The 27,978-nt window shown below is 30.0% G+C and overlaps 1 protein-coding gene across 3 annotated transcripts in view; it reads right to left on the bottom strand.

Moving 5' to 3' along the window:
• Positions 1–27,978, bottom strand: part of LOC136968921 (nucleosome assembly protein 1-like 1-B) — a 63,996-nt gene that overhangs the window by 2,098 nt on the left and 33,920 nt on the right. For 2 of the 3 annotated variants that reach the window (XM_067263150.1, XM_067263024.1), the window contains 9 exons: positions 26,854–26,943; positions 21,923–21,992; positions 19,626–19,699; positions 16,830–16,898; positions 8,349–8,488; positions 6,511–6,656; positions 2,301–2,323; positions 1,758–1,880; positions 899–994 (listed from right to left, as the gene is read on the bottom strand). In XM_067263150.1, coding sequence (XP_067119251.1) covers positions 899–994; positions 1,758–1,880; positions 2,301–2,323; positions 6,511–6,656; positions 8,349–8,488; positions 16,830–16,898; positions 19,626–19,699; positions 21,923–21,992; positions 26,854–26,943 — 831 coding nt within the window. The remainder of the gene's footprint in view (positions 1–898; positions 995–1,757; positions 1,881–2,300; positions 2,324–6,510; positions 6,657–8,348; positions 8,489–16,829; positions 16,899–19,625; positions 19,700–21,922; positions 21,993–26,853; positions 26,944–27,978) is intronic. The other variant, XM_067263079.1, reaches the window with a different exon arrangement.

The following is a 27,978-nucleotide window of genomic DNA, read 5'->3' as shown; positions in this document are numbered from 1 at the left end:
ACTATCACCAATCACCTTCACTACTTTGTTCACCTGAAGGCAAACAAACTAGGCAACTGATTGTCTCACATTGATTACTGTTTACAAAATTTAGTTTGTCATTATCTGCAATTCACTGTTCACCAAGCACCACACATTCAACTGGATCAAATCGACTCTGACTGGAGAAGTGAGTCATACACTAAAACGTGACACACAAGCATTTGCGGGTGAAGAAAGGTCAACTGGCTGTTGCAAATGTCAAAGGGCCAATAGTGCAGAAGGTGACGATCTGCATTTGGTGAAATGTACGCTGTATCACCATGATGAAGTTACTTCCAATCAACATAACTATCATGAAAGAACTTTATTGCAAACATTGACAACATCTGATACCACCATGACAATGTGCCAGCACAGAGCAAAAATGACCTTACAGAAGCTGGCCATTCTAGGCTGGAAGGCTCTACCTCATTCAACTTGCAGTTCAGACCTGACACCAACTACCAACTGACTACCATCTATTTCACACCCTGCAGAACCATATTGCCAATATACAGTTTGACAATGATACACGTGTGAAAACGATGCTCGAGACTTTCTTTGAAGAAAAACATCATCATTCTATGTTTGTGGGATAGAAAGTTTGCAAAAAAAGCAGAGATGCAATTAATATTGATAAAAATTACCTACAAGAAAGAACTGTAGTCATTGTTGAGTTAAATGTCAATGAAGTTTACTTTCAAAATGTCTAATTTCACCTTTACAGCCTTGATATGCTAGCAACGTAACAGAGCTCAAATTATCTCAATATGGATCTGCTTTCAGATTATTGTTAAGTAATGTTTTGGGAATGAAATATTTGAATTAACCAAATATTTAAAAATTATTTCTCAAATACTTTCCTGGTCACTTATACCTGAGGATTAAAGTCTGGATCATTTTCATCGTCGTCGTCATCTTGATCGTTTGCTTCACCTTCATCGTCATCATCGTCGTCGTCTTCATCATCGTACTATAAATGACACTATACATTAAAATATCTACTTTGTTTAGGTGAAGATGTAATACAATAATAATTTATTTTTATTTATCAATGAACACTATATAGAATATATGAAAACTTTACAAATATCATCATTTATTATAGTACCAAAGTTTTATCAATGTTTTCAATGTATCTATTAATCTTAGATACAATAGCATTGTTCTTTATCTTTTCAGTTCAAGAATAAATTCAAATAAAGAAAAGTCACTCAAAGATAAAATTAATAAAATTCATATTTTTGGATAATTTGATATTTTTCCTGAAAATCAGTAAAGAAATATCAGAATTCATATGTTTAGGTTGTATCTTAAATTTATTCCAAAATGGAATATAGATTCCAGTATACATTGGTTCCATTCAAAATATGGGAGATTTATGTAAAGAATAATAACAGCATATGGAATTTGGAATATTCAAAAAATTATTTCACTTTCTCCATATTTTTTAGTAAAAAAATTTGATCTAATCTCCAATAATGCTTAATTTAAATCATTTTAATCTAAATTTATCTACAGATTATTAAAATGTATAGTCAACAATTCACTTAGTGGTTTAATAGAATGTATAAAAAGAAAATCATAAATAGAACACTATTTGTAACATACACGGTAATTTAAATTACAGATTTGTAGGTGTGTAGTATACATATGCAACTATTACACAGACACATTTCAAATGCCTAAAAGAATGTGTAATAAATAAAAACAAAAACATTGTAAGGAATACATACACTTACATCATCTTCTGTTAAAGCTTCTCCCGTAAAGAAAAGTACAGCTCTAGGAACAATTCTTTCCCTTATAAAATGACCAATCTCAAAATCAACTGCTAACAAAGTTTGCGTTTCATCATCCTAAAAATGAAAATTCAGGTTAATACTCATGCATACAAAATTAGTGCTACACTACACAGAATAATTACTGATTACTCATATATACATATTAGTATACAGACAACATTTTAAACAAAAGTAACAATAAAAGCTGGATAGAATGTCTGACTAGAGAAATAAACCTAAGTTTTATTATTTTTACACAGATGAATAGCACATACAGCATGAGAATATCATGAAAATACAGCTAAGTCAGTCAATTTGATGAGGAATTCTTTCAAAAAAACTAGTAGTGAGGAAAATCACCACTATTGTGTGTGACTGCATGTTAATGACGAAATAGTTATTCTGACTAATAATGAACATCCTTAAAATTATGAAAATTCACACACACATGATTAATTTTAAAGTTTACAGAAATATTAAAATTTATAAACTCACCAATAATTCTTCATCTTCAGGAACTAAAAAATAAATGATTATTATAAAGTATATGCATAACATTTATTTAAACTAATGTTCAGATAACAACTTAAAAATTAAACATTGATAGATTATGATTGCAATTGATAAAATATTTTATATTCAACTTAATTACAAGTACAGTAGAGAGTCGTTAATCGGAACACTGGTAATCGGAATTGCCGGTAATCGGCACGATTTTCAGTTGGACTGTGTCGTGCTGAATCAAACGTTTTTGATACTAAATTTACTTCTAAAGTATAATTTTCATGTTTTTATACTCTTCAATATATTTATTTTGTTTGTACAAAATGCAGAAATAATTTTTAACAATACAATAGCCTGATTATTATTATAAAAATTTTCGTTAGGCTTAAAATCGACGAAAATTCAACACAAAGCGACACGCAACGGAGAAAAATTTGAACATCGGACAGGTTAATGTATTTTTTCGCACATAATGGGTAATCAGAACAAATGACTAATCGGAACAACCCCAGTCCCCAATTGATTCTGATTTTCGACTCTCTACTGTAAATATGACAAAATCAACAATTATAATAATTAAATTTTGTATAAAAACTAATGAATCAACATTCAACTTTAATAAATTTGCACATTGAAAGATACTCTTATTCAACAAGCAATTATTTATTGAGTTCATTAAAAATTGCAACCTGGCCTTGTGACAATCATATTTTTAAATTTATTTAATTTAATATATATGCTCTCCACCTCAAATTAGAACTGTAGTGTCTTTCCCTGGCACATCATACTTTTCCTTTAATAACAGAGTCATTCATCAATCATTTTTTTAAATTTAAACATATTCATAGTCATAATGATAAAGTAATCAAAATTTTACACATTTTTCTATTTGATTTGGAATATTTTTTCATAACTACTTTTTAATTTGTATAAAGTAATAAGAATGTTTTAATATTTGGTCTTTTGACAACTTTAAAATAATTCTCTAGAAATTGAATGTGTAAATTTGCTAAATTTTCTAATATAGTTATATATATATTCATTATCATTTATTTCAATTATGTATATATCATTTACATACATTAATTTATGCCAGTATATTGGTGTCACATTTAAACATCTGAAATTTAATTATATAACAACACTAGTCAAACCATTTTTAAGTACTTAAACATACTTTTATATATAGAACATTAATTTAGCTTTTAATATTTCCTATATAAATGGCAACTATCTTAGTATTACTGGTAATAAAGATGTCATCTTAATAAACAAGTAATTTCTCTTATTTATTCTTACTTATTTAGTACCTTTGATTCACACGAAAAATTTCCTATTTTCTATCAAACTAAAAAATAAACTTGCTTTTTTATTTTTTATCAACATCTACAACTCTGTCAAAAAATTGTCAATCTTACAATTTTAATCTTTTCTAACTTTCAACATTAAAATTATAAAATTTTAAGTTATAGCTGCTAATAATTTGTTAAATATCTGTGAATTTCCAGGGTTCTGAATGACCTTGTCACATGCTTGTGATGCCTGTTTATATCCCAAAGGACCAGTTGGATATCTGGGAAATCAGGACTCCTGACACTACTTAGACAATTACTCAGAATAAGACAAAAATGAGATTTTTAACTAACTTCTGAAATTAAGGAGGGGATTATTTCTATCATGGGTAAGATGAAGGAGGCACATGACAATCAATTAAATCAATTAAAATGTTTATTAAGTAAAATTAGACAAAATCCTTATATACAATTACAGTGAAATATAAAATCAAAATCAATATAAAAATAATTAGATATTAAAGTTTCTATCAGATTGCAAATCTCCTCTTATAAGAAGGAACTCAAATTTTCAACCTATTAACTAACACTAATGCTTTTCTATTGAGAAAGAGGGTTTACGATTTATATTGCTTCAGATGATGAACCATTTATTTTCACCTGTAGGCTTCTTCACATTTTAAGACTAACTATTTCCATTGAATTGACAGACGAGATGACAGGTATCTTTAGTCCATTCTGGAGTGTGAATGGATGAGCTTAACTTGCCTCATGGGAAGACAAGAACACTGGGGTTACAGCTGTAAACTAAGCTGAGCTAGGCTAACTCCAATCAAATCAGTTAAAATAAGCCCTCCACTCTTCCAATGTGTGACAGAAGTTTGATGGTTTTGCAAACAAAACATGAAAAATACCAAACTAAACTATCGCTTTTGAAGGAACCATGTCATTTTCCTCCAACTGAACAGGAAGTTCCTTTTTCAATTTCATACATTTTAAAAAATAAGTTAAATTTATTGAATAAAAATTAAAGTTTTGTTAATTTACTATTACTAATAAATTAAATCATCAACCATGGATTCTCACATATCTAATTAGCCTGTTATTTGACTATAAAGTTATATTAAAATGCTTAGTAGTTTTTAAATATTTATTGTTTTAAATAATTCAAAAAAATTGGAATACATGTTTATTTCACAATAATTCATATTATATTAATATTTTATATAAAAGATATCTGTGTTTTTAATTATATCACAAATTCTTCATCGCACAGAATCAATTTCTGATAATCAGATGTAATTTTGGATGAAATTTTTTTAAACTTAACTCCCCCTAATGTTGAAGCTTTTTCATTCAACACTCTTCAATTCATTATTCCCAATACAGTCAAACCTGTTTTTATGCGGGGGATAGGGACCGCATTAAAAAAACGCATTAAAAAAAATCTCACGAAACTTCACGAATGGCTGTAAATAATAGTTTTCGCAACACAATTAAAAAAATAATTTTTTTATGCGGTCAATAGGGACCGCATAAAAGAAGTCTCACGTAGAAAATAACTCAAAACCGTACGAAATAAAATTTATTGACAACAGATGTCAGCACTTGAATGCATCGTCTGGTCTATCGTCTGTTTTACATATTTTTGTCCAGGTGGTGTTTTGTTGACTTAAAAAGTAAATTATTTCATTTTTCGCATATTCATGCAATAATATTACTATAATAAGTGCATTTATGCTACAATAAGTTTATTTAGCTATAATAAGTCAACGTGAGACATGACGAATCGCACGAGACTAGTCGCCAACTATACCGCACAAATTAAAAATTCGCATTAAAAAAATCGCACAAATAAAAATCGCACATAAAAAGAGCGCATAAAAACAGGTTTGACTGTATATTCTCTGTAGGATTTGTCTGGTAAATTGATATCATCTGTAAATCAAGTTTGAATTGACTTCGCTGCAAGATCTTGTTGGAAAATAACATTCATCTGAATCAAGTTCTTCCATTCAAGGAATCAAGAAGTATTCTAGCAACTGTTAATACCCCGAGGAATTTAAGATACTTTAATAGTTGTAATATGGCCTACACTTCTTGCAGATATGCACTCCATATCATTACATTCCCTGAATATTTGAAACATTGCTTTAGTGCAGATGAATGAAAGGCTCCTTTGGTTCTCTACATATGTACAATACACCTTGATCACCATAAGATATGCAAAAATTAATTCATCACTAAAAATAATCTTATTCCAATCTTTAGCAGTCCAATCAATATAATGTTTACACTACTGAACTCCTCTCCAGGAAACAAAGGCTGAAATGAATTTCATTTTGGAACAAGCTCATTTCATGAAGTCTACAAACTTATATTGTGGGACACATTTACATCCATACAGAATGATAGATGATTTAAAATGATGTTTTCTTATTTTGTCTTTAGTTTATAGTCATCTCTCAAAATTGATGAGCATTTTCTTCCACAATTTATGATAATTATTTATGATTTTCATTTCCAAATTCATTTGATATCTGATACTGCATATTGTGAACAGTTAATGATTTTGGCAATTTCCAATTAAGATTTACCTTCATTTTATAAAATTGTATCCTTTTCTTGTTCCAGGTTATAAGTTTCTCTTGCTTTTCTAAGCAAATAATTAGATATTAAAAGTATCACACGATACTTTACTGAATTTTATTGATTTCACAACAATCCACAAACAATATTTATTTAGTATATTTTCAAATAATAAAAGAAAATGTATTCATTTATAGAAAATTTCATTTATAGAAATTTTTAAATTAATCTTTTAGTCTTTTTTTTTATTATGATCACTATACAATGCAACGAAATCATATATTTCAATAAATCTACACTATTATATAAATGTAACTAACCTGTAGGTGGATTGAAAAAGTTGAAAAATGAATCATTTTGAACTGTCTTCGTAACAGTTCTGACAGATCCTCTAGATTTATGCTTCTGCTTCTTTTTAATAGTTTTCACAGTAACATTTTTCCCTTTCTTCCAATCAATAGTGCAACTATAATAATTGATTTAAAAAATTAAGAAATGTTAAATGGTTAATATAAAATAAAGTTATGATGATAACTTAACATGTAAGTTATTTGTTATTTTCCAATAATTAAATAAAATTCAAAAAACATTTTACAAATTAAAGGTTAAAAATTATCAATGGAATTGGCTTTTTGTAATATTTTTAAAAATTGAAATATCTTTTGAGTGGTCATCCTTTGGCTGCAAGTTTTTGTTTGTGTGTGCCAATGTATTCTTTGATATGGACATTATTGCATTTTTTGTGCTTTGTGTGTGTCTTAATTTTCTTGAAAATTTTTTTTTAGTTGTTTCATTAAATTAAGTGTTGTTTTGTTATTAGCATATTGTGCCAGCCTGCCTAGCTGCCAGTCTAATATTGTTTATTTGTGTTTCTATTTTTTGTCATTCAGGCTTCTGAAGTGTTTTTGATTTGTTTGTTTCTGACGGTGGATGCAGTTTTAGTCCATGGTAGGTCATTACTGTGACTGCACCAGCATAGACTAGTGTGTGGATGTCTGAGAGTGTAGAAATAGAATGAGTGTAATCTGGTAATATGTAAGTGTTCACATAATGTAGTGTTTTCCCTACTAGTTTAGAAGCGTTGATTTTGGGAAGACATAGCCATTGTGCAGATTCAGTGTTAGTAAATTTAATGAGTGCTTCTTGAAAAAGGAGAGAGTTTGAATTAAACCTGAATCTATTTCAGACAGTAAAGAAGTGTTGATATTGTCAGCATCAGTGTAAATAGTAGTGGTGGGAACAATATTGTCAATGCCACATACCATGATGATCCTGATGGATATGATTGTTGTTGATGTTGGGAGTATTTGTTTGTTAGTGTAATTGTTCTGCAATTTGTTGTATGGTATGTTTTAGTGTTGTTTGTGGTATAAGATTGTTATATATAATTGTTCTTTTAATCAACAACCCTTTGTATAGTGATTGAGGTGAGGATAATGATGTGAAAACAAGTGATGTAACTGTTGTCCTGTCTGTTTTGAGTTCTGTAATGAAATAAGTACAGATGATAAACTCATTCATTTCCAATGTCCATTGGTGTGGTTTACCTGCCTTAGTGGTCTGTGGTTAGATTGCCCCAGAAACAACACTACTGGTGTGGGCATTGCAGTAGCCATACTTGGACCAGGCACTAGTGGCCAAGGGAGAGTAACACATTTTTTGAATGTGAGCCTCTGCCTAACTCACTAGCACAGACCTTGTTAACCCGGGTGACACCAGAACAGGTATTACATGTGGATCATATTACCACCATGGTTAAATCTACACAGATGCGAGTTCAGTTACCCTTGGCTTCAATTTCTCCCCACAGACCTCACTGGCATGGGTGACCCTTCAGAGAGGATGCTGCTGCAGGCAGCATAGTTCTGTGGTTCATTAGAATTACTGAGCTCTCAACACAGCAAGGTGGTGACTGGCAAGAGAGTTATTATTTATCTTGCCTAATGTTACTAAGAAGCTTCCTATATCTAAATGAAAATATTTCAAGGAGAACCAATAAGAAAAAAAAACAGGTATTGCTTGACAGCTGATGATAGTTAATTAGATGATTAAATAAAAACATTAGATTGAAAAGTAATCTGGTTTATCAGAGCAAAGTTTTCCTTATAAATAATCTAAAGCTTAAAAATTAAAGATTAAAACAAAATGACCAACTTACCCTTTACATTTGTATATTTCTGGTCCTTCAAATGAAAATGGATCTGTTTCATCAGGAATACATTTCATTTCATATTCTTTTGTGAGTACTGAATTAGTGAAATATTCATTTGGTTCAAAGAAAAATTCAAGAGTAAAACCCTAAAAAAATTTAATCAACTTCTTTAAAAATTAAATAATACAGCATATTTTCTTAACTAAAAATTATTTTTCTTCTTTCTAGTTTAGCATTTTTTACTTTAATTCATATTATAAATTCACATTTCTCAGCTTTTGTAATGATTATAAAACTATTAATCAAATTTTCCAAAACCACAACCAATCTAACATTAAAATATTATAAAGTGATTTTTAGTTTTGTTTAATTTGGTTGTAAGCTGCAGATGCAAATTTACAATAACTATATTCTTAATTATTAAAATTTGTAAGCAATTATTATAAGATGTTCTTTTTAACTTTGTTTTTTCTGAAACAACCATAAAAACTCAAAAAGCAAGCCACAGAGTGAATGTTTCTATAATATTCATAAGCAAAAAGTATACACAGTATAAGATCATCATTTAGCCAAAATTTGCATAACTGAAAGTTAATCGGATATTTTCTTTGTAGATGGTAACTTAGGAATATGCACTTCAATTCTGAACTGAAAGATCAAATATCAAAAGAAATTAAAATGTTTGTTGTTCAGTAAAATTTAATTTTATGGATAAAGATTCCTAGTTCTATTAACTGCTCAAACCACTATAAGTTTTTCAAAAAGTTATTGACTTATCTTTATACTTATCATTTTTTACCTTAAAGACAACATTTAAAATATCCAGAAAGCCAGATGGCCGAGCAATTAATGTGTCAGCTTATTGCTTTGGGGACTAGGGAATGAATCCAAGCAAGTTGAAAACTCCAGAAATTTTTTGGGAGGCCTATTCTGAATATGCCACACCCTGTTCCTCATCACTCTGTCAAACTCACAACAGGCTTGATAAAAAGACCTTAGAGCTTACAGGATGAAGAGTTAGAACACAATAAAAAAATATTTGCTGAATATATGAAAAAAATGGATCTTTGAAAACCTCAATTATAATCACACACACATTTGGTGTAGTTGTCATCATCTAGCATTAACACACTATAGATTTAATGCATCTTTTGGCAGTAATTATTAACTTCTCTTGAATATCTCATCTTTTAAAAGAGAGCTGCTACTTACTACTACTTTCCCTCTTTAGATGTCACTCAATCTAATTCTTTTTTTACACTCTTGTAAACACACTTTAATTTCAGCTTCTCTCTCTCTCCTCAATAACTTCTTTTCTGTTCCAGCTTCTTCATATCCACCTCCAGTTTTCTGTTGTGCTCTGTGACCATCAGATGCTGTTTAATTTCACACTGTTTATGTATTGTTGCCTTACACTTCATACACATCATTTTCTTATCAATATTCACATTCTCAAAGTCCCCACAAAATGTGATCCCATCAAGCACTTTTCTCTTATTAACTCTTGTAAATTATCAACCAGTAAACTCTAATTTGTCAAGAATCTACTTTCACTCTGTGCATTTTCATGTGATAAATTTAGGCATAATTTTATGATATACTATAAATCCTCAAAGCTTATTTTTCAAAGTGTATCCAATTCTCATTTCCTTTTGATACAAAATTCTGAAAAAGCCTCTTGAAATGAATTTTTAGTTTCTGTACAGACAGTGGCATAGCATTGGTGTCAGCCACCCGGGGCGGAGGAAAATTTTGCCGCCCCCTAAAAGTGCTGCCTGGGGCAGACCGCCCCTGCCGCCCCCACTACGCTACGCCACTGTGTACAGAGCAGTAAATTGCTCTTGTACATTATTAGCAATCCACTCCAATTCTATTGCCATCATGCAGACATTCTAGCATGATTGAAAAAAATTATATAAGTTTGAGTACCTAGTAGTACCTTGGTACTCAAACTTAATTCATTCCAGAAGGCTGTTTGAGTTTGGATCTGTTTGATAATAAATGGTTTGGCCATAAAAATAATGGAAATTAGATTAATTCATTCCAGACCCCCAAAAATGCATTTATGAAAGCATTTTAACACAAATTTTACAAGTTTACAAGTCTAGCAGGCATAAATCATACCAAAAAAAAAAAAAAACAAATACATATATCCAACACAGAGTGGCAAAATACACCTATTAATTTTATTGGATTAAATAAATTTTTGCAATTTATAATTAAATCACATATCTATGTTAAGTTAAAATTGTAAAATTTAATACATTATTGATAATGTGAAATTGTATTCTTTATTTAGAAGTTCATTTTGAACTTTTTACTTTATGTTTTGTTTGAGTAAAATTAAGTCAAAATGCCTGCAGATAAAATGCATATCTGGCATATCATGCTTTTTGAGTTTCAGAAAGGATATAATGCTATACAAACAGTAAAAAATATTCCTAATGTGTATGGGGACCTAAACTTTGAACATGCCGAATATAGTTCAAAAATTGTCTGGAAAGTTTGAACAAAAGAATACTCAACAGGAGAACGCTCAAAACCTGATGACATAGAAAAATTGCATCAAGAAATTATTAAAAATAGATAAACAACAACTTATGAACTTGCAACAAATGTTAATGTGTCACAGACATGTATTGTTGAAACACTTCACTGACTTGGAATGACTGCAAAGTAAGTTCCACACACATTAAGTGAAAAAACAACAAACTGAATCAAGTATAATTTTGTATAAGATAGGCAAGTCTAAGGTTTCATTTTATTATTAAATCACAGTCGATTCCGCATAAGTCGACACCCCAAGGGGAAGTGGAAATGTGTTGAGTTATCCGATGTGACAACTAAAGAGAAGTTGGAAAAAAAACCACAAAACTACAATTAATAAAATACAGTAGTATAGGCTTACAATACATTGTGTTCTCGATTTACAATTACTCTGTAGATGAAAAACTGAAAAATTCGTTTAGTGTTGTTTGTTTTGAGCACTTAACTGTCTCAACTTTCTTTTTCAACGATCACGAACGCCTTGAAAACATCATATTCGCAATTGTCAATTGTTGGCAAGTAACATCTAAGGATTCTTAATGCCTCTGGCATGAGAAAATGCTAAATTGGATTCTGGTGTGACATTGATGTAGATTGTATATTTTCTTTTTGTTTATCTGTTGTTATTTTATACATAAAAATACATAAAATGTTAAGACATTTTTATTAACATGTATGTATGTATATATATATATTCATATATTATTAAATATATTAATTATATATTAATAAATAAATCGACTCCCCCTTCTGAAAAAAATGAGTTCGCACCAAGTGTGTGGAGTAAATTCATTTTTTCATGAGGGGTGACAACTTATCGGAGTGTGGGACAGCAAATGTATGTTGGCTTATCCAGTGGTGACGAGTTAAATGGTGTCGAGTAAACCGGAGTTTTTTAACATTAATGCCTATGTAAGTTGGCCAGTACCACAGAAAACTGGCTACTTAACCAATGGTGTCGAGTTATCCGGGTGTCGACTTATGCAGACTCGACTGTAGTTACTCTTTTTTATCATAGAAAATTTTCAATGGATAACAAAATTAAAGTTAAAATATGAATATTCGTTATTAACGAAAAATTGCCGAGATTTCCCCCAAACAAGCATTCAAATATTGAATTGTTAAAGTTCAGAACAGTTCAATAATGAAGTACCATTGAACAGTACTTTCAATAATCTTAGATGAAGTTGTGTTTGTACATTTTACTCCAAGACATCGTGCTAGTTACCTATACATAGTGTTGCCAGATGGTTAAGATAACATTTCCTAAAACAAAAAGAAAAATTTCAAAGTTCCACTTTAAAAACTTTCCACACACCATCTAATATTGTTGCTTTAAAGCTTTTGTTTCAGCCAACCAAATCCAAGTCAAAAAGACTGGCATTGCAATCCTTTACAAGTATGTCCTTGTTGATGTAACTAATTTCCATTTTCTGGTGGAGGGTTCTCAAGATATTGTTTGGTCAACTGGCAGTTGCTTGAGCTTGATTTGTCATGATGCAGAAATACTTTATGCATTTCATTGAAGTTTGTACAGTACATGGCAATTGCTCTTCAATGGTTTTAGAATGTGGTCAACATAGTACTATCCAGGCACAAGATTTTTTCAGTAAAACAGTTCTGTGTTGCACAAAGAATTTCAAATAAAATCAAATTATGAGAACACATACATTAACTATAATTTAGCTTATATTGCACCAAGTATTAAAAAGAAAATCACATGTTAACAGTTTTAAAGAATTTGGAGTGGTACATTATTTGTACCACCATGTGCAACTGTACCACCTAATGGTCACACTCTTGAAAACATGTTATGTTTTTCCCCAGGCACATTGGAACAACAAACTGAATCCAGTCTGTACATACTTGCTTTGTTTTCATACTAAGTTTTGCACATCATCTTGAGGGAATATGAGCAAACTGATGTGCAAAACCCTTGAGACACATGTACAGTGAGTAATCAGTTAATGTATAAATCGGATAATGAACACTTTCACAAAAGATTATGTTTGGACAGAGAACACACCACAGAACAAACACAAGAAGAAACAACATAAAATAATGAATACTGATTGGTCTTCCCTTGTCTTCAGGCAACAATTCAAAAATTTTTGAAGTGCGGGAGATGGCTTGAACAGGTCTACAGTAGGCCACAGTTAACTTATCATGAAGATACTGTATAATCAAGAAGACTCGAGCAAAATAAGGAGTAAACAAAAATCACATCTGAGAAATAAAGAACATTGAAGAGCTCATAATGGAACCTGAAACTGATCTGATGATAGAACACCACGAAACTTGGCAAAATATGTTTTCTTCTGAAAAAAAGGATTAATGCTGATATCTGCTCTTAAACATCTTTTGAAGTGGGAAGATTTCAGAACAACAGTCTTAGAATGGCATCCAAACCAGGTTAAGGTTAATAGGCTTGGGGATCTCTACAATTACAATGCTATTAATTACTTTTGAAAATCCTGAAGAAGAGAGAAAAGCAATTGACATTAGACAGATTCTTTAACCCCCACAAACAAAAAACATGACTAATAAAAATGCAAGACTGTATATATGAATTTTTATTATTACATAATGTATGTTATATAAATAAATATAAATAAATGTAGTAAGAAAATATATATTTTTTATTTTTTGGAGTCTCCAAAACAAATTAATCAAATTCCCATAAAAAACCTATGGTAAATTGATAATTGGTTAACAAAGTCTTGGAACGGATTATATTCATTAACCGATCACCCACTGTATACGTCAACCACAATAAGAGATACACAAAGAAATGAGAGAATATCACTAGTCATAATGCTGTCTGTGCTTTTGTACTGTTTCACGATTGGATTGGCACAAAACCTCCTTCTTTATTAAGGGTGATATATATTCATCCAAATCAGAGTTTAATGTTGATTTATCATCATATGTTGAATCAACAATAAATGAGTCACTGTCAAATGGTATGTCTTCTCTTGAAGACAACTCTGATAGTTGTCAAAATGTCTTCATATTCAAGATTCCTAGCATTATATTTAGGCACTGTCTTAGTGTGTACCTAAGCACCAAGAATTAAAATGCTGATTATTAATACAGCTGTAAACTTAAAGGTACTCTTATAAGCAGAAGGGAACCTCTTCCTGACAAACAGCCCATGAGAATGAATCCTTGAGGATAGTTCTCTCTGCAGTGCCCTACCAGATATTCTATACAATTTGCATGGCAATTTTTGCAGGTACCTTTACAATTGAAAAAGTATACCCAACACTCATCTAGTCACAGCAAATTTGCTTCTTCCACCAGTCAAATGCCTTTCACCTATCATATAAATTTCTTGTATTGGTCTTCTGATTCTTTTTTTCAGAATCTGATAATTATATATTTACCAGTGTGTCCATGTTCAGATCATTATGAATAATGAAATTAATGGACTATAGTGACACACTACTTTGCCAATGCTATTTGGGTCAGAGGATTTGATGTGGTGGAGAAATTCTTTACTTTTCTGATGACTACTTTGTTCTATCAATTCTCTGGAATTGGTTTGTTTTATTTTTGTGATTCCCATGCATTTCTGACATCATTTAGAACATTAGAGATCCTTCCTTTAGAAACATAAATGTCATCTTCCAAAAGACTCTTTTGGATTTTGCTGTGTGACATTGAAAGTTTGGAAAACATTCAAACTGCCAACTCTGGTTCAGAGGTCACATTGTTAGAACAAAAAAAGAATATTTGAATGCTCTTTGATGATTCTGAAATTTGAATCACAGTAAAATGTTATATGTACAGTAGCAACTGGAAGCACATTTTTCACTGATAAGGCAGCACAGTCAAAAATAAATAAAAAACCCTCTAATTAGGACTCTAATTCAGACAAGAGAGAAAATAGTTCATTGTTCTGTCTAGAGTCTCTTTAATAAAGTGCTTTCCCAGTTGACAAAAACAATAGAGAAAACAATATTTTGCAACTAACAGTTATAAATAAAATTTTATGAACTATATGGAAAAACAAACAAGTTAAAAACTTGTTGCTTCAATAACATAGCCAACAAAAATTCTATTCAAAAACTTTTTAAAACAAACTAACAAATATTTTTAAATTATAAATACAAAAATAATATAATATTAACCATGTAAATGCAAGAAACAAACACATAAATAAAACTAAAATGTAAGGTAAATAAGGCTATATATTAACAAAAATAAAATAGTAAATAAAAACATAGTTGATTAAGAAGTATACACAGATAAAAAAAATCATCATTGCCTATGTCTTTGGTATCTGGACCTCAACCTTCTCTCTATCAGAACACACAGCCCTTTTCATAGAAGGGTTAGAGACTGCCATGTTACAATAAAGACTTGCCAACATTTAGATACTTGTTTAGAGATCACAGTACAAAATGAGACAAAACTGCAATGTATCTAGACCACCACCTACAAACAAATCTAAAACTCTTCATTTTTCCTCTACTATAAAGCTGAATTATACCATATCAGTAATAATTAAAAAATATTTTTAGTCAGTCAATGATCAACCCAATTTTTTAAAAGTATGTTCGTGTACTTGTAATCTTTTAATTCGTGATTTGAAAAGCATTCATCTTAAAAACAGTTGAGTATTACATATATACATATGTAATACATAACTGTTTTTAACAAAAAAAATTGTATATCTTCATTTAACATATCACACTATATAGTGAAAAAATTCTAGAATTTATATAAACAAGAATAAAAGTAACACAACATAAGGATTAATTGCTACTTAATACTCAAATTTAAATGTATTGTACTGTACTGTACCTTATAAAAATATTTCACCAATTATGCAATAGTATCAGAAATTAATCATGAGATTTATTCTAGAATTTATACAGTAAATATAGAACAGAAGTTATACAGAATACAGTAAAACCTCAATTTAATGGACAAAATTTCTGGTCTGCATGTCTTATGTGAAAATTAACACCCTATTAATCTTAAAATGCTTTTTATATGTAATTAACAGATTATTTTTCAAATTAAAGAATCACAATTCAGTGTAATTTCCAAATGTTTGTTTAGATCAGTGGTTCCCAACCTTTTCTAGGATGCGGAACACTTTTGTGAGCAATTTTCTTTAGTGGAACACTTAAGTTAATATGAAATACATAAGCTTGTCATCAGTTATTTTATTAGAATTGAGCAGTTATAATTCAAAATCTCTACTCATATTATTAACGCCAATTCTAAGACAGGAAAAAATATACCTGAATAACTTTAATGGGAAACTTGTGCCTGATGTGTTTTACATATTTCATTCAGTTTTTATCATTGCCTTTATCTTATTCGAAACAGTAGTACACTCCATAAATATGAGTCGTACAAATATATTTAAGTTTATGAAAATTTTATGATTTTAATTTTTTGATATTCAACAGCTCGAATACGATTGTACACTTTCTGATTTGCGACTAAATCTGTGGAACACTTGGGAGATGCTTACGGAACACCGGTTGGAAACCACTGGTTTAGATTTATATCTTATCCCGAAAACATTCATCAAACCAGAAAATTTGTTTCGTGAGTGTTTTTGATATTAACCCCATTCTCAGTTGTTACAAGTTCATATCATATATTTGTTTATTACAGACTCAAAACTACCACAAGTACATAAGCAATAATACATATAGAAAACCTTTGTTAAATTAACCTCTCATACATACATAATTTTAATTACTCATACATAGCTACATAAGTAAAAACAGAAAAAAAACCCAACAAATCAGTTACTTTAACGCATGCATTTGGAAAACCTCCTTTATTACATTACAGACTTTTGGCTTTAACACCCCCCTCACCCAAATTACTCCAAAAAATCAAAGTTTTATTGCTTATATTCTGAATAATTTAATGCTTTGAAATTAAACAGTGCATAGATAAAGAAATTCTTACCATTGGATTAGATTCTGAAAATTTCACTTTTACATCTGTTAAATGTTTTAGTATTGGTTCATCATGCACCTGTAAAAGATCAATATTTGAGACCTAGAATTTTTCTGCAAAATTTTATAAATATATTTTAAAATAAAATGTTACCAACAATCCTTAGAAAAATTTTATTTTATTCATTGATAAAAATTTTCGAATTTTAATTCAGAATTACAAAATTGTGTTCAGTCAGTGCCTCTGAAATTTTTCAAGCAAATATTTTTGAATGGAACTAGAGTAAAATATGCTTAATATCTTTTAGGCTTAACACAAACTAGTCAATATTACAGTACACTGGTTGGTAACAATATCAAACTAAATTAATATGATTGTATGATGGATTTAACCATAGACTGCACAATTGTCAATTTGACATCACTATGTTATACACTTCAATGAAAAGTAGGTGTTCCTTCAAAAACTCTCATATCCAACCTTTTGGATTTTTCATCTGACAAATGTGAGATGTTCTTGGAAAGTGAAATATTTATGTCATTTATTTCAGCTACAAGCTGTAATTTTAAGTCGAAAAGTTTTTGACTGATTATCACACATACAAGACGACCATAATTGTACCATTGATTATAAAAGTAATCGAAGTCAAAAATGAAAAACCAATAAAATTATATTTATATTCACTACTAGGTGTATTAAGAGAGACAAGGCTTTTTTACATCTTCATTTCTGGAACTTCCATATGCCAATATGCATTTTGGGCTTAGGCCCCTCTTCTGTCGGCTGTACAATAAAACACATTATAAGTTTCTTATATTAAAATTGTTTTATCATAACGAGTTACGACATACCATGACATGTGAGATTTCTTTCAGGTGGTATTGATACATGGACACTTCGTTTAAAATTGCGTATTTACAGTTAAAATTGTTAAAATATCATTACAGTTTAAAATATAAAATAAAATTACTATTGTTGTGAGCTTCATGTTTAATATCGTACATCTTCCGGTAAATACTCTTGACGCCTGTGGTAGTGGAATCTTTTTTTTAATCTCGTTGGCATATCAATATTTGTTTTAAATGATTATATTATATTATAATATAAATCAATCTTTTTTTAATTATTATTAAACCATTAATTATTATTACTATTTATTACTATTATTATTACTATTTTCATCATGATTGTTGTCGTTGATAATTTTTTTTAAATAATAATTTTAACACTTAGGCTTTTATTAATGTTATTGTTTTGACTTTTCATTATTTCATAACTTTCTTTGAATTTCCATTTATACCAATTGGTTTCTTTGTGTAGAATTTTTACTTCATCTTTGTTTATATTACAGTTATTTATTGTACAATGCTCGTAAAAGGCGAAGTTTATTCTTTTATACTTCATGTCTGCTATGTGTTCCTTTAGGCGTGTTTCTACCTTTCTTTTGGTTTCACTTATGTAGTTTTTGGGATTCTTGAAGGTACATGGTATTGAATAGGCTGCATTTTTCGTGCTATATATCTCCGCTATCCTATCCTTTGGTTCGTTTCTGATTTTTTGCATTCTTTTCTGTAATTTTTCATAGGTTGGGGCGAGTTTTATATTCACTTTGTTAAGATCTTTATTTATTTCTTCGAAGAATCCTTTGATGTAAGGGAATGTGTCTGCGTTTCTGTTTCTTGGCTTAATTTGCTCATTCTTAATTTTGATTTTTCTTTCCCATTTTTGTATTACTCTGTTAGGGTAGCCATTTAGCTGAAACTTTGTTTTTAGTTCCTTGATGTATTTGTTTCTATTCTGTGTTGCACTCGTTCTACTTATGATTTTTTTATATTCCATATTGAATATGTTTTCCTTTATATATTGTAGAGTAATGATATTTAAACTGTAATGATATTTTAACATTATGATAAAACAATTTTAATATAAGAAACTTATAAAGTGTTTTATTGTACAGCCAACAGAAGAGAGCCTAAGCCCAAAACGCGTATCGGCATATGGAAGAACCAGAAATAAAGATGTAAAAAAGCCTTGTGTCTCTTAATACACCTAGTAGTAAATATAAATACAAATAAAAAGAACACACGGTCTCGGAATACATATTCATTAAAATTATTTCAAAAACTATTTGTAAAATTTTACAATTACATAAAAAAAGAAACCTATTTTGTAAAAGTAATAATTATATATATTTATTTATTTTATGATCAAAAAATATACTTTGATTTTATTTAACTTTTACAAATTCAAAAAAAGACCTAACCATTCAATCACCAGCAAAATTATTTCATTGAATTATCATAACTATAATACATACATATATATATATATATAAAATCAAAGATATTTTATATATCACAGATTTTCATTCTGTAAACAAAATTATAAGTAATAGTTTTGTAGAGAGTTAAAAAAAATGTTCATTGGTTATGTAGTACTACATAAGTAATATCAAATGTCATGGTATGAGAGATTATAGAAAAATCATATGACTACATAAATTTTATCTGATGTCACATCAAAAGTGATAGCATCAACTAGTTTGCACCAGGCTTTACATTTTCTTTACGGCCATAAAATGAGTACAAGATAGCCAACAATATTAATATTTATTGATGACAAATTTTTTGGGCTGCAATTTGAAAAAATTGTAGACCTATAACTTCCCACTGTCATCTGTCTTTCCTTAATCTCAGGAATGGAATTAGACAGATAAAATTGCAGCCTGGCATTGTGACAATGTCACAATAAATAATTATTCATTATAAATTAAAAATTCAACAGTAAAACAATTTATTGACTCACTTGAATCATTTCAGCTAACATTTCTACATTTTTAAAAATTGTTAACCAAAATTCTGGGATCCCGTTGATATTTTCTGTAAATAAGAAAACATTTTAATTATCTATTAATTTGAAATATAGTATACTTTAACAAATATTATAAAATAAAAATTAAAGCTTCATAATTATTATTAATTTTAAATAATCAATGATAAGCCCAATTTTATAAATTTGTGTACTTGTGATCTTTTAAGAAGTCATGATTTAAAATGCAATAATCATTAGTATCAATATCAAGATTAATTAAAAACTTTTATAAATTATCCTAAGTTTTTAATTAATATTGATATTGATACTGTTGATTATTGCATTTTAAATCATGACTTATAACACCATCATGTTAAAAAACACCATAAAAACATGATTTGGAAGAATTTATATACCATTTAGTACTATCTTCACACTGATGTTAAAGGAAAAAAAATGAATTTATTTTAAACTAAAATTAATTTAACAATTGTTTTTTTAAAGTAAAACAAACCATATAATTATAAAAACTTATAAAATAAATATCAAAGTTTTTTAAATACTTATTCTCATTTTTGCTTCGATTTATTATCTGCTAAAACCTACCATCATACTGGGAAAATCTGTACAGGATGTTTCAAAAAACAGACAACTCCTAACAGCTGGTAAGTCCAACCTGAGAAGATAACTTTCTAACAGATTTCTGGATGAGCACATTAAATGCTCATTCCCATCTTCAAGAACACTGGCAGTTAACAGCTTATGGCTGTGTAAGGAGTCAATTCAGACCTGTTCTATTTTTGTTTGGGGATTATTTTTAGTTTGTTATTCTATTTATTTTGGGGCATTTTATTTCATTAAGAATAGACTATCACACCTCACCCAGGCAAAATTCAAAATTAACTCACCTTACTACAATGACTACTGGCAGCAACTTACGACATCATCAACACAGAAATGACTTCTTGGGAGAGACTTCCACAGGAAGTTAAAAAAAATGATCTCCCATTCCAAATTGTCATTGGAAATGCAATAAAAAATTATAAACTACTTGTAAGGGAGATGACATGGATTAAAGTGTTAACGAGTATGTATGTAAATAGGGTCTAATGGACGTCATCACACCGACCACACTATAAGAAAGACAAATTCGAAAAACCGAACAAGGTAATGCTAAGGATTGAGTGAGATTGACGAAAGGCTTTCCAGTTCCAGTAAAATTTTTTTTGGTGACAGACAAATTAGTAAGATTTGTTGTGTTTTATATATATATATATATATATATATATTATTATTATATATATATGTGCTTTATTATATATTATGTCGGTTTTCGTGGAGACGATTCTAAGATAGTCGTAGCTTAATTTGTAAGTCCCCAATTGCCAAGAAAATTTTTTATATATTTGTTTTGGTTTGATAAATTATCTTTATTTGCAAGTTATTCTCTAACATTATTTCTTGATTGTACATATTCAGGCTTGTACTAATAAACAGAATTTTTTGCTTTACATATAGTAATTATTTTGGGTTGACATTAATAACCATTTTCCTTTATTTTATTGCCCATGCCAAGTCCACGCCTGGCACTTTTGAACCCTTTGTTTATGTATGTAATGCACAGTTAAACTATTATCCAAGCTTTTGAGTCAGTAGACTAAAAAAAGACATTCAGCTGGCCTGGAATCTTTCAATCTTATACAGACTAAGGCATTAAATTTATCAATCAAATAAAACAATATCAATTTGTTGAGAACTGTAAACCAAGATGTAAACTCCTCTCTCACAAAATAAGTCTCAACAATAAATACACATTTGTCTTTAGAAAATGACATAACTGATACAACACAAACAAATGATTGGTTAAGTTAGACTATTGTGTAACAAGGTCATTTTCAGAGATTGTTAATGTCAGGTACAATGTCACTACACAACTAACATTATGGCATAAAATGCACATAAGTTTGCTTTCTTATTTTGCATCCTTTTTGAAAACACCCTGTAAATTAAGTTTATATCTGTTTATAAGTGCTTTGATTAGTTAAATTGATAGGTAATTATTAAAAAACTAACTATACAATGATTAACATCATTCCAGTTTTTTTAATAATTACATATCAATTTAATTATTCCAAGTATTTACTAGAATACATAAAAAGTTTATTTTTAAAAAATTTTGATGAAAACTAGTCTATTCTAATTTAAATTGAATCTTATCAACTAGGTTATCCAGAATTCAAATAATAAAACTAATAATTAAATTATTTACATAACATTAAATATTTAAATACCATTTTCATCTTTTCCTTCATTAATTTCATCAGCTTTATCTTCCAAAGCAGTCTTCTTTTTCATGTCATCCTATGAAATAAATTAACATTAAAAAGATATAATCAAATAATTTACATATACAGTAGAACTAAACTGGTCATTTTGTTTCAAAGAGTTTCTTTGATAGAGGAATGAAAACTGTTTTTTATGAACATCTGATGAATATTGGTTGTCTACTTATCTGCACCACTACTTAAGGTAACAACAACAGGACTAGAGAAACAGTTTTAAGAATAAAGAAAGACAATTGATTCTCTAGAGCAGGGGTCCCCAACCTTTTTGTACCTAAGAGCACATTCTAGAATACCGGCTGGACGACGGGCACCATTTATTTTTTCAAGGTGAATTTATATTTGGACATAGTTAACAGTGCCGGATTAAGCCTCTAGTGGGCCCTAGACAAAATTTAAATTGGGGCCCCATTTAAATAAGTTGCTTCTAAACAAATCTTATATAATGTGACATTAGCATGGGTGACACCCGGTGCGGATATCGTGGTGTCACCCAGGAATATTTCTAGATGGTGCGAGAGATATCGTGGCGGAGATTACTTCTGACAGACGGATGGCTGTTGACCTTTTTTTTTTTTTTTTAAGTCAACGACTGCTGAAATTTCTAGGTCACTCCAAGTTACGGGCCCTACACGTTTCCCTACTTTGATTTTATGGTATTCAGAACGGACCAATTTACTTCATTTCAGGTATAGAAAATTGAATTGGTGCAGATTTGGCGGAGGAAAAAAAGTGATCGGTCACATTTCGCTTTGTGCTTTCATCTGTGTTGGACGCCATTTTTACTTTTGAATGGTTAATCATTCAAAGTGAAAAAACTTTTACATAGCATTTTATCGAAAACCGAAATATTTTTATTTTTATCGTGTTCGCACACTGGCGGGCACACGTAAAACGATTGGCGGGCGCCATGGTGCCCGCGGGCATAGGGTTGGGGACCACTGCTCTAGAGGATGTGCATCAGTTGTCGATGGTGCTGGCGTGTTTTTTGAGGAGCGTACTTGTTCAGAGTTGTTGGATTTGACGAACATTGAAATTTAGCATGATACTATTAGGAAAGTGGATGTTTATTAACAGGTTAACCTTGGTTTTGATTTTGTCCTTGCTCATCATTGCCGATATTGAAATAAATTCAGGGCCATTATCTCATTCGCCACAGCAATTCAGTCAGTCGGATATCAAAGAAGGGGCACAGCAGACCTCAAAAGGATAATCCTAAAGTATTTGACAAAGTTAATCAATTAGAAGAAATACCTGGTGATGATTACTACTTAGATAAGCAAGAATGCAATAAATTTAATTCAAATGGTGTGAGAAATACTAAAATACAGGATTACTTTGAAACTGTTCAAGAAAGAATTGCAAGTATTAGAAGAACCTCAATATTCCTTAAAATCAATCTACAAGTTAATACAGGATAAATTTACTCAGCTGAATATAAAGCTGCAAACAATCAAGACAGAAGTCAATCTACTGAAACAAGAAATTAGAGTTAGCCAAGGGGAAATGACGAAAATTATTCAAAAGTTAGAAGAAATGGTTGTAGTAACTGCTATTAGTTTTTGAACCAATTTGGCACTGATTATATTAATTATACTACTTTGATTTCATTGTCATAAAACCACATTTTGATTACGTTACAAACAAGACACTCTTGTAACGTGGTAGTTTTTAAAGAATTTCTTGGCCAATTATGAATGTTAATATTGTTTTCTTGTACAAATTTATATACTGAATGTAATGTATGGCATAGTGTATGGTCCTATCTGAAAATTTTTCTCCCCCATTATTGGTTTTGAATGAATGGGAAAACTGATATTCAGTATCTCAATATACATCTTTCATTTACAGAAACCAGGCTCAAGATCCACTGTAAGTAAAAACATTTTTGGGAGAATGTTTAACTATTTGCACACAATGTTCAACTTGAATTGGTTCACCAGAAAAAAAAATGACCTGTTTCCAATAAGTAACACTACATCTATTATGGGAAAGAAAGTACCAGTCTTCTTTTCCTCCATCTAAACACTTAAAAGCTGTTTTTTTATTGGCTTTGACTTTTCTCCTGACTTCAAGAAGTCAACATTGATAGTTGATGCTTTAATGCAAATATCAGAAGCTAACAAATCATGATCTTATATTCTGTCATTTCTTAGCAGTCACCTATCAGATCCAAGTATTTTTTTTTTTCTTTTCTACCATAGTTTCCTTTTGATGTTGGAAAAATGCTTCCAGTTTTTTACTTATGTCCCAGCAAAAATATTTTATTAAATGCTTCCAGTATTTTTTAATAATCACTTAATTTAACCCCTTCCGCTGCGTTTTTTTTTAATTTTTTGAATTAATTATGTTTAATTACATTAAAAAATATTAAAAACGAAAAAAAAACGAAAGAAATGTGTTAATTTTGAAGAAAACACTTCAAAGTACAATTTCCTTTTTCTCGCCTTAGCGCGAAACTTGACACTGATGAGTCATTGTTTACACAGCTGGATGACCTTGAGAACAGCTGGTGTCGTGTTTCGCGGGACATTCTCATGAAACTCTCGGGAGGAGAAGGGTAAAAAGTAGGGTGAATACTAGATGGCTGGATATTTCAAAACTTTTTTTTTTAATTACGATTTTTATTGAAATTTCCGACCCCCCCGACTTAATTAAACGTAATTATAAAAAAATCTATTAATTAAAAAAATTAAAAAACTATTGGATGTTGTTTTTTACATCAGAAAATAGCTTTAAATAACTTTACCGAAGTAAAATCGGTGCGCTAGAAGTTTAGAAGGATAAATAAAGTTCTATAAAAAAATCCCATAAAAAAACAATTAAGCGTTAATTGCCCGTCATTAAGGGTTAATTAAAATCGCAATAAAATTTTTTCGCGCGGGAAAAAATTTTTCAAAAAATTTGGGGTCTGAAAATACATCCGAAAGTCCAAAAAAACATTTTTTTTTCGCCGATTTTTTTTCTCCGAGGGTCTAAAACACCATTTTCTGTGTAACGCTATGTAAACCGATCGAACTCAGTTCGATTGCGGGTACGAAGGGGTTTTAATTTTCTAAGACCAACTGCTAAAGCAATTTATCTTAGTCATAGAAATGTTCTTTTTGAATACTATAAATTTCAGATTGTTTTGTGTGCTAATATATATAATAAAATAGCATTATGGCAACACTGAAAATGTACGTTTACATCAAAAAAGCTCTCAACTGGCACAGTAGACAGTCAAAATTCTGCATGTGTCCAAAACCAATTTTACTTGATCAAGATCAACCACTCATCAGCACAGGGAATATTGCAACTATTTATTCTAGTCCTAACCTGCTTATAAGCAATTGTTTTCAACACTACATATTCGTTCCTTGAAAACTACCCTAGGCATTTTTTTCAACCTCCAATGGTTCATAAAACAGACAGGTATAAACAACAAAATAAAATTATTAAATTTATAAGTTAGGTACAAACACGGTTACTTTTCGACATAATTACCATAAAGATTAAGGCATTTGTTATATCTGTGGACAAGCTTTGAAACCCCCTCTTCATAGAATGTTGCCACCATGGGCCTTAACGTTGTTTTGAAAATCATCATTAGTCTCACACCTCTGCCCTGCTAGCCAAGTTTACAGTTCAGGAAAGAGGTGGAAGTCACCTTTCAGACTTCCACCTAACTTGGAACTTTTTAAACACCCACCATACAGGCCCAATTTAGCATTGAGCAACTTTCACTCTTTCATAAACTGTAAACGTGGCTAGGAGCGCAGAGGTTCAAGACTAATGATGATCTTCAAAATAATGTTAAGACCATCTCAATCACTCGCGGCAACATTCTATGAAGATGGGATTGCAAACTTGTTCACAGACAGATAAATGCCTCAATCTTAGTGATTATGTCGAAAAGTAACCATGTTTATACCTAACTTTTGGTAATAAATTAATTTTGTTATTTACAATTGTCTTTGTTTTATGGACCATCGGAGGTTGAAAAAACTGCGCTCATATTTGTCTATTACTTTGCACAATACTGAATATGACAACATTTATTCATACTTAACTAAAAGTCAGACCATTACTGTACCAAAATAAAAATAAAATGAATTTTCTGCATGCAATGCTGCTCAGTCCTAGTTTATAATAAAGCTGATAAGAACGATTAAACTGAAATGAATTGATAATAAGTTAAAAAATTAGTAATATACTCCAGTAAGTTTTTAATTATGGTTTCTTTGAATCTGACTATCCAAGCATGTCCATAAACTTAGTTAATAAAATAACAATTAAAATATAATTTGTTAGATGAATATGCAATAAATCCAAACAGCATCATTGCATTATGGTATGTACTGTACATGCAATAACTGATTAGAACACACACACAATGCATTATATATTTAAAACAGTCTTAAACTGTAAATCAGCACCATCACTTTTTATGCTTGACTTACAGAAATCTCAGAACAGAGCTCTATTGTAATATGATTCATTATATACTGGTAGTCCACAGCTTACAACTATTGAAACTACATATTGCAGAGTTATTAACATCTAAGTAATTTCTGATAGACCAAACAAATTTTAACAAAAAACAATCAACAACAAGATGAAAAAAAAAGTTTTTTGAGCACAAAAAATTTTAAATATATTTGTTATTTTCATCTTCAATTTTGAATCTGAATAAAAAGTGAATTTATTCTTACCAGATATAATACAGGAAAATTAATTTTCATTGTAAATTTTTGCAACAAAATACTTAATTGTTAAACTGATAAATAAAAAAATTTTATATTAATATTTTTAATTGATAAAATATGAAAAATCAAACAGCTAAAAATTTTCTTATCAATATTTTGTTAAATTATGGCTAAACTAATAATGAAACTTACACAAAGATCATCTTCATCTTTTTCTGTGTCAGAAGGGAAATCACACTCATCATCTGTGGGTTCAACAGCTGCTGATGTAATCTGACTCCTCTAAAAATTTTGAAAAATTAAGTTAATCTATATATATATAATCGAGACGAGGTGATAATGATAATGATGATAATAATAATAATAATAATCACAGAGCCCAAATGGTTGAGTTGAAAGATGAAATTTGGTACACAGTTAGGGTATGTTACGAGAACGCAAACTAAGAAGGAATTTTTCAAAATTCCTCTCCACGGAAGGAGAGACAGGATTAAAGCTTCTATGTACATTATTGAGACGTGTCCAAACAGTTAGGAATTGAAAGTTGAAATTTGGTACACAGTTTGGGTACGTCACGAGAATGCACACTAAGAAGAGATTTTTCGAAATTCCTCCCCACGGGGAAAGAGACAGGAATAAGGCTTAAGTGACAATGGAAGTGTTAAGTAACAATGGAAGTGTCAACAATGGAAGTGTTAAAAGAAAGCGACGTGCAAGATGCAGATGCAGTTTTTTTCGTTTCTGCGGGAAATCATATTTTTAGACCCATCTAAAAGTTCTCTAATTAGTCTGGAAAAGGGGGGACCCAATTCTTGCATTCTGTGAAAAGGGTAAGGTTGACTATAACATAATAATATTAATCTTCGCTATCGTTACTTTTGACTGAGCAACGCCGGGCCTATCTGCTAGTATTAATTAATGCATACTAATAAACTGCATTTATCATGACTTTTAAAGTAGCTGTCACAATCAAAATTCTCCCTTCTAATTATTAAAAAAAAAACCCCAAAGAAATACAATGGTCCTTATCAGTTACCACAAATTCACACATTTCAGAAAAACTGCTGAAATTCAATTAGTTAGTTTCCTGTAGTCACTTTAGTAATTCCTGAAATGATTAGTATAAGGAATGACAATGAATTTAGATTGGTGTGTTGATTTTTATCAAAATCTCAATCTTACATTTACAACAAAACAGTTTTCTGTAATTAAAAATGAATCAAATCAAAATTTTTTAAATCAATGAAACTGAAGTATTATGTTCATATTAGTGTGAAAGCCATGAATTTACACATTTGACGGAACTTCCAATTTGTC

This window comes from Centruroides vittatus, unplaced genomic scaffold (genome assembly GCF_030686945.1).
Source record: "Centruroides vittatus isolate TY-2023 unplaced genomic scaffold, ASM3068694v2 contig_10, whole genome shotgun sequence".
Lineage (NCBI taxonomy): Eukaryota > Metazoa > Arthropoda > Arachnida > Scorpiones > Buthidae > Centruroides > Centruroides vittatus.
The sequence above is the reverse complement of the archived record's forward strand: the minus strand, read 5'-3'. Positions and strand labels throughout refer to the sequence as shown.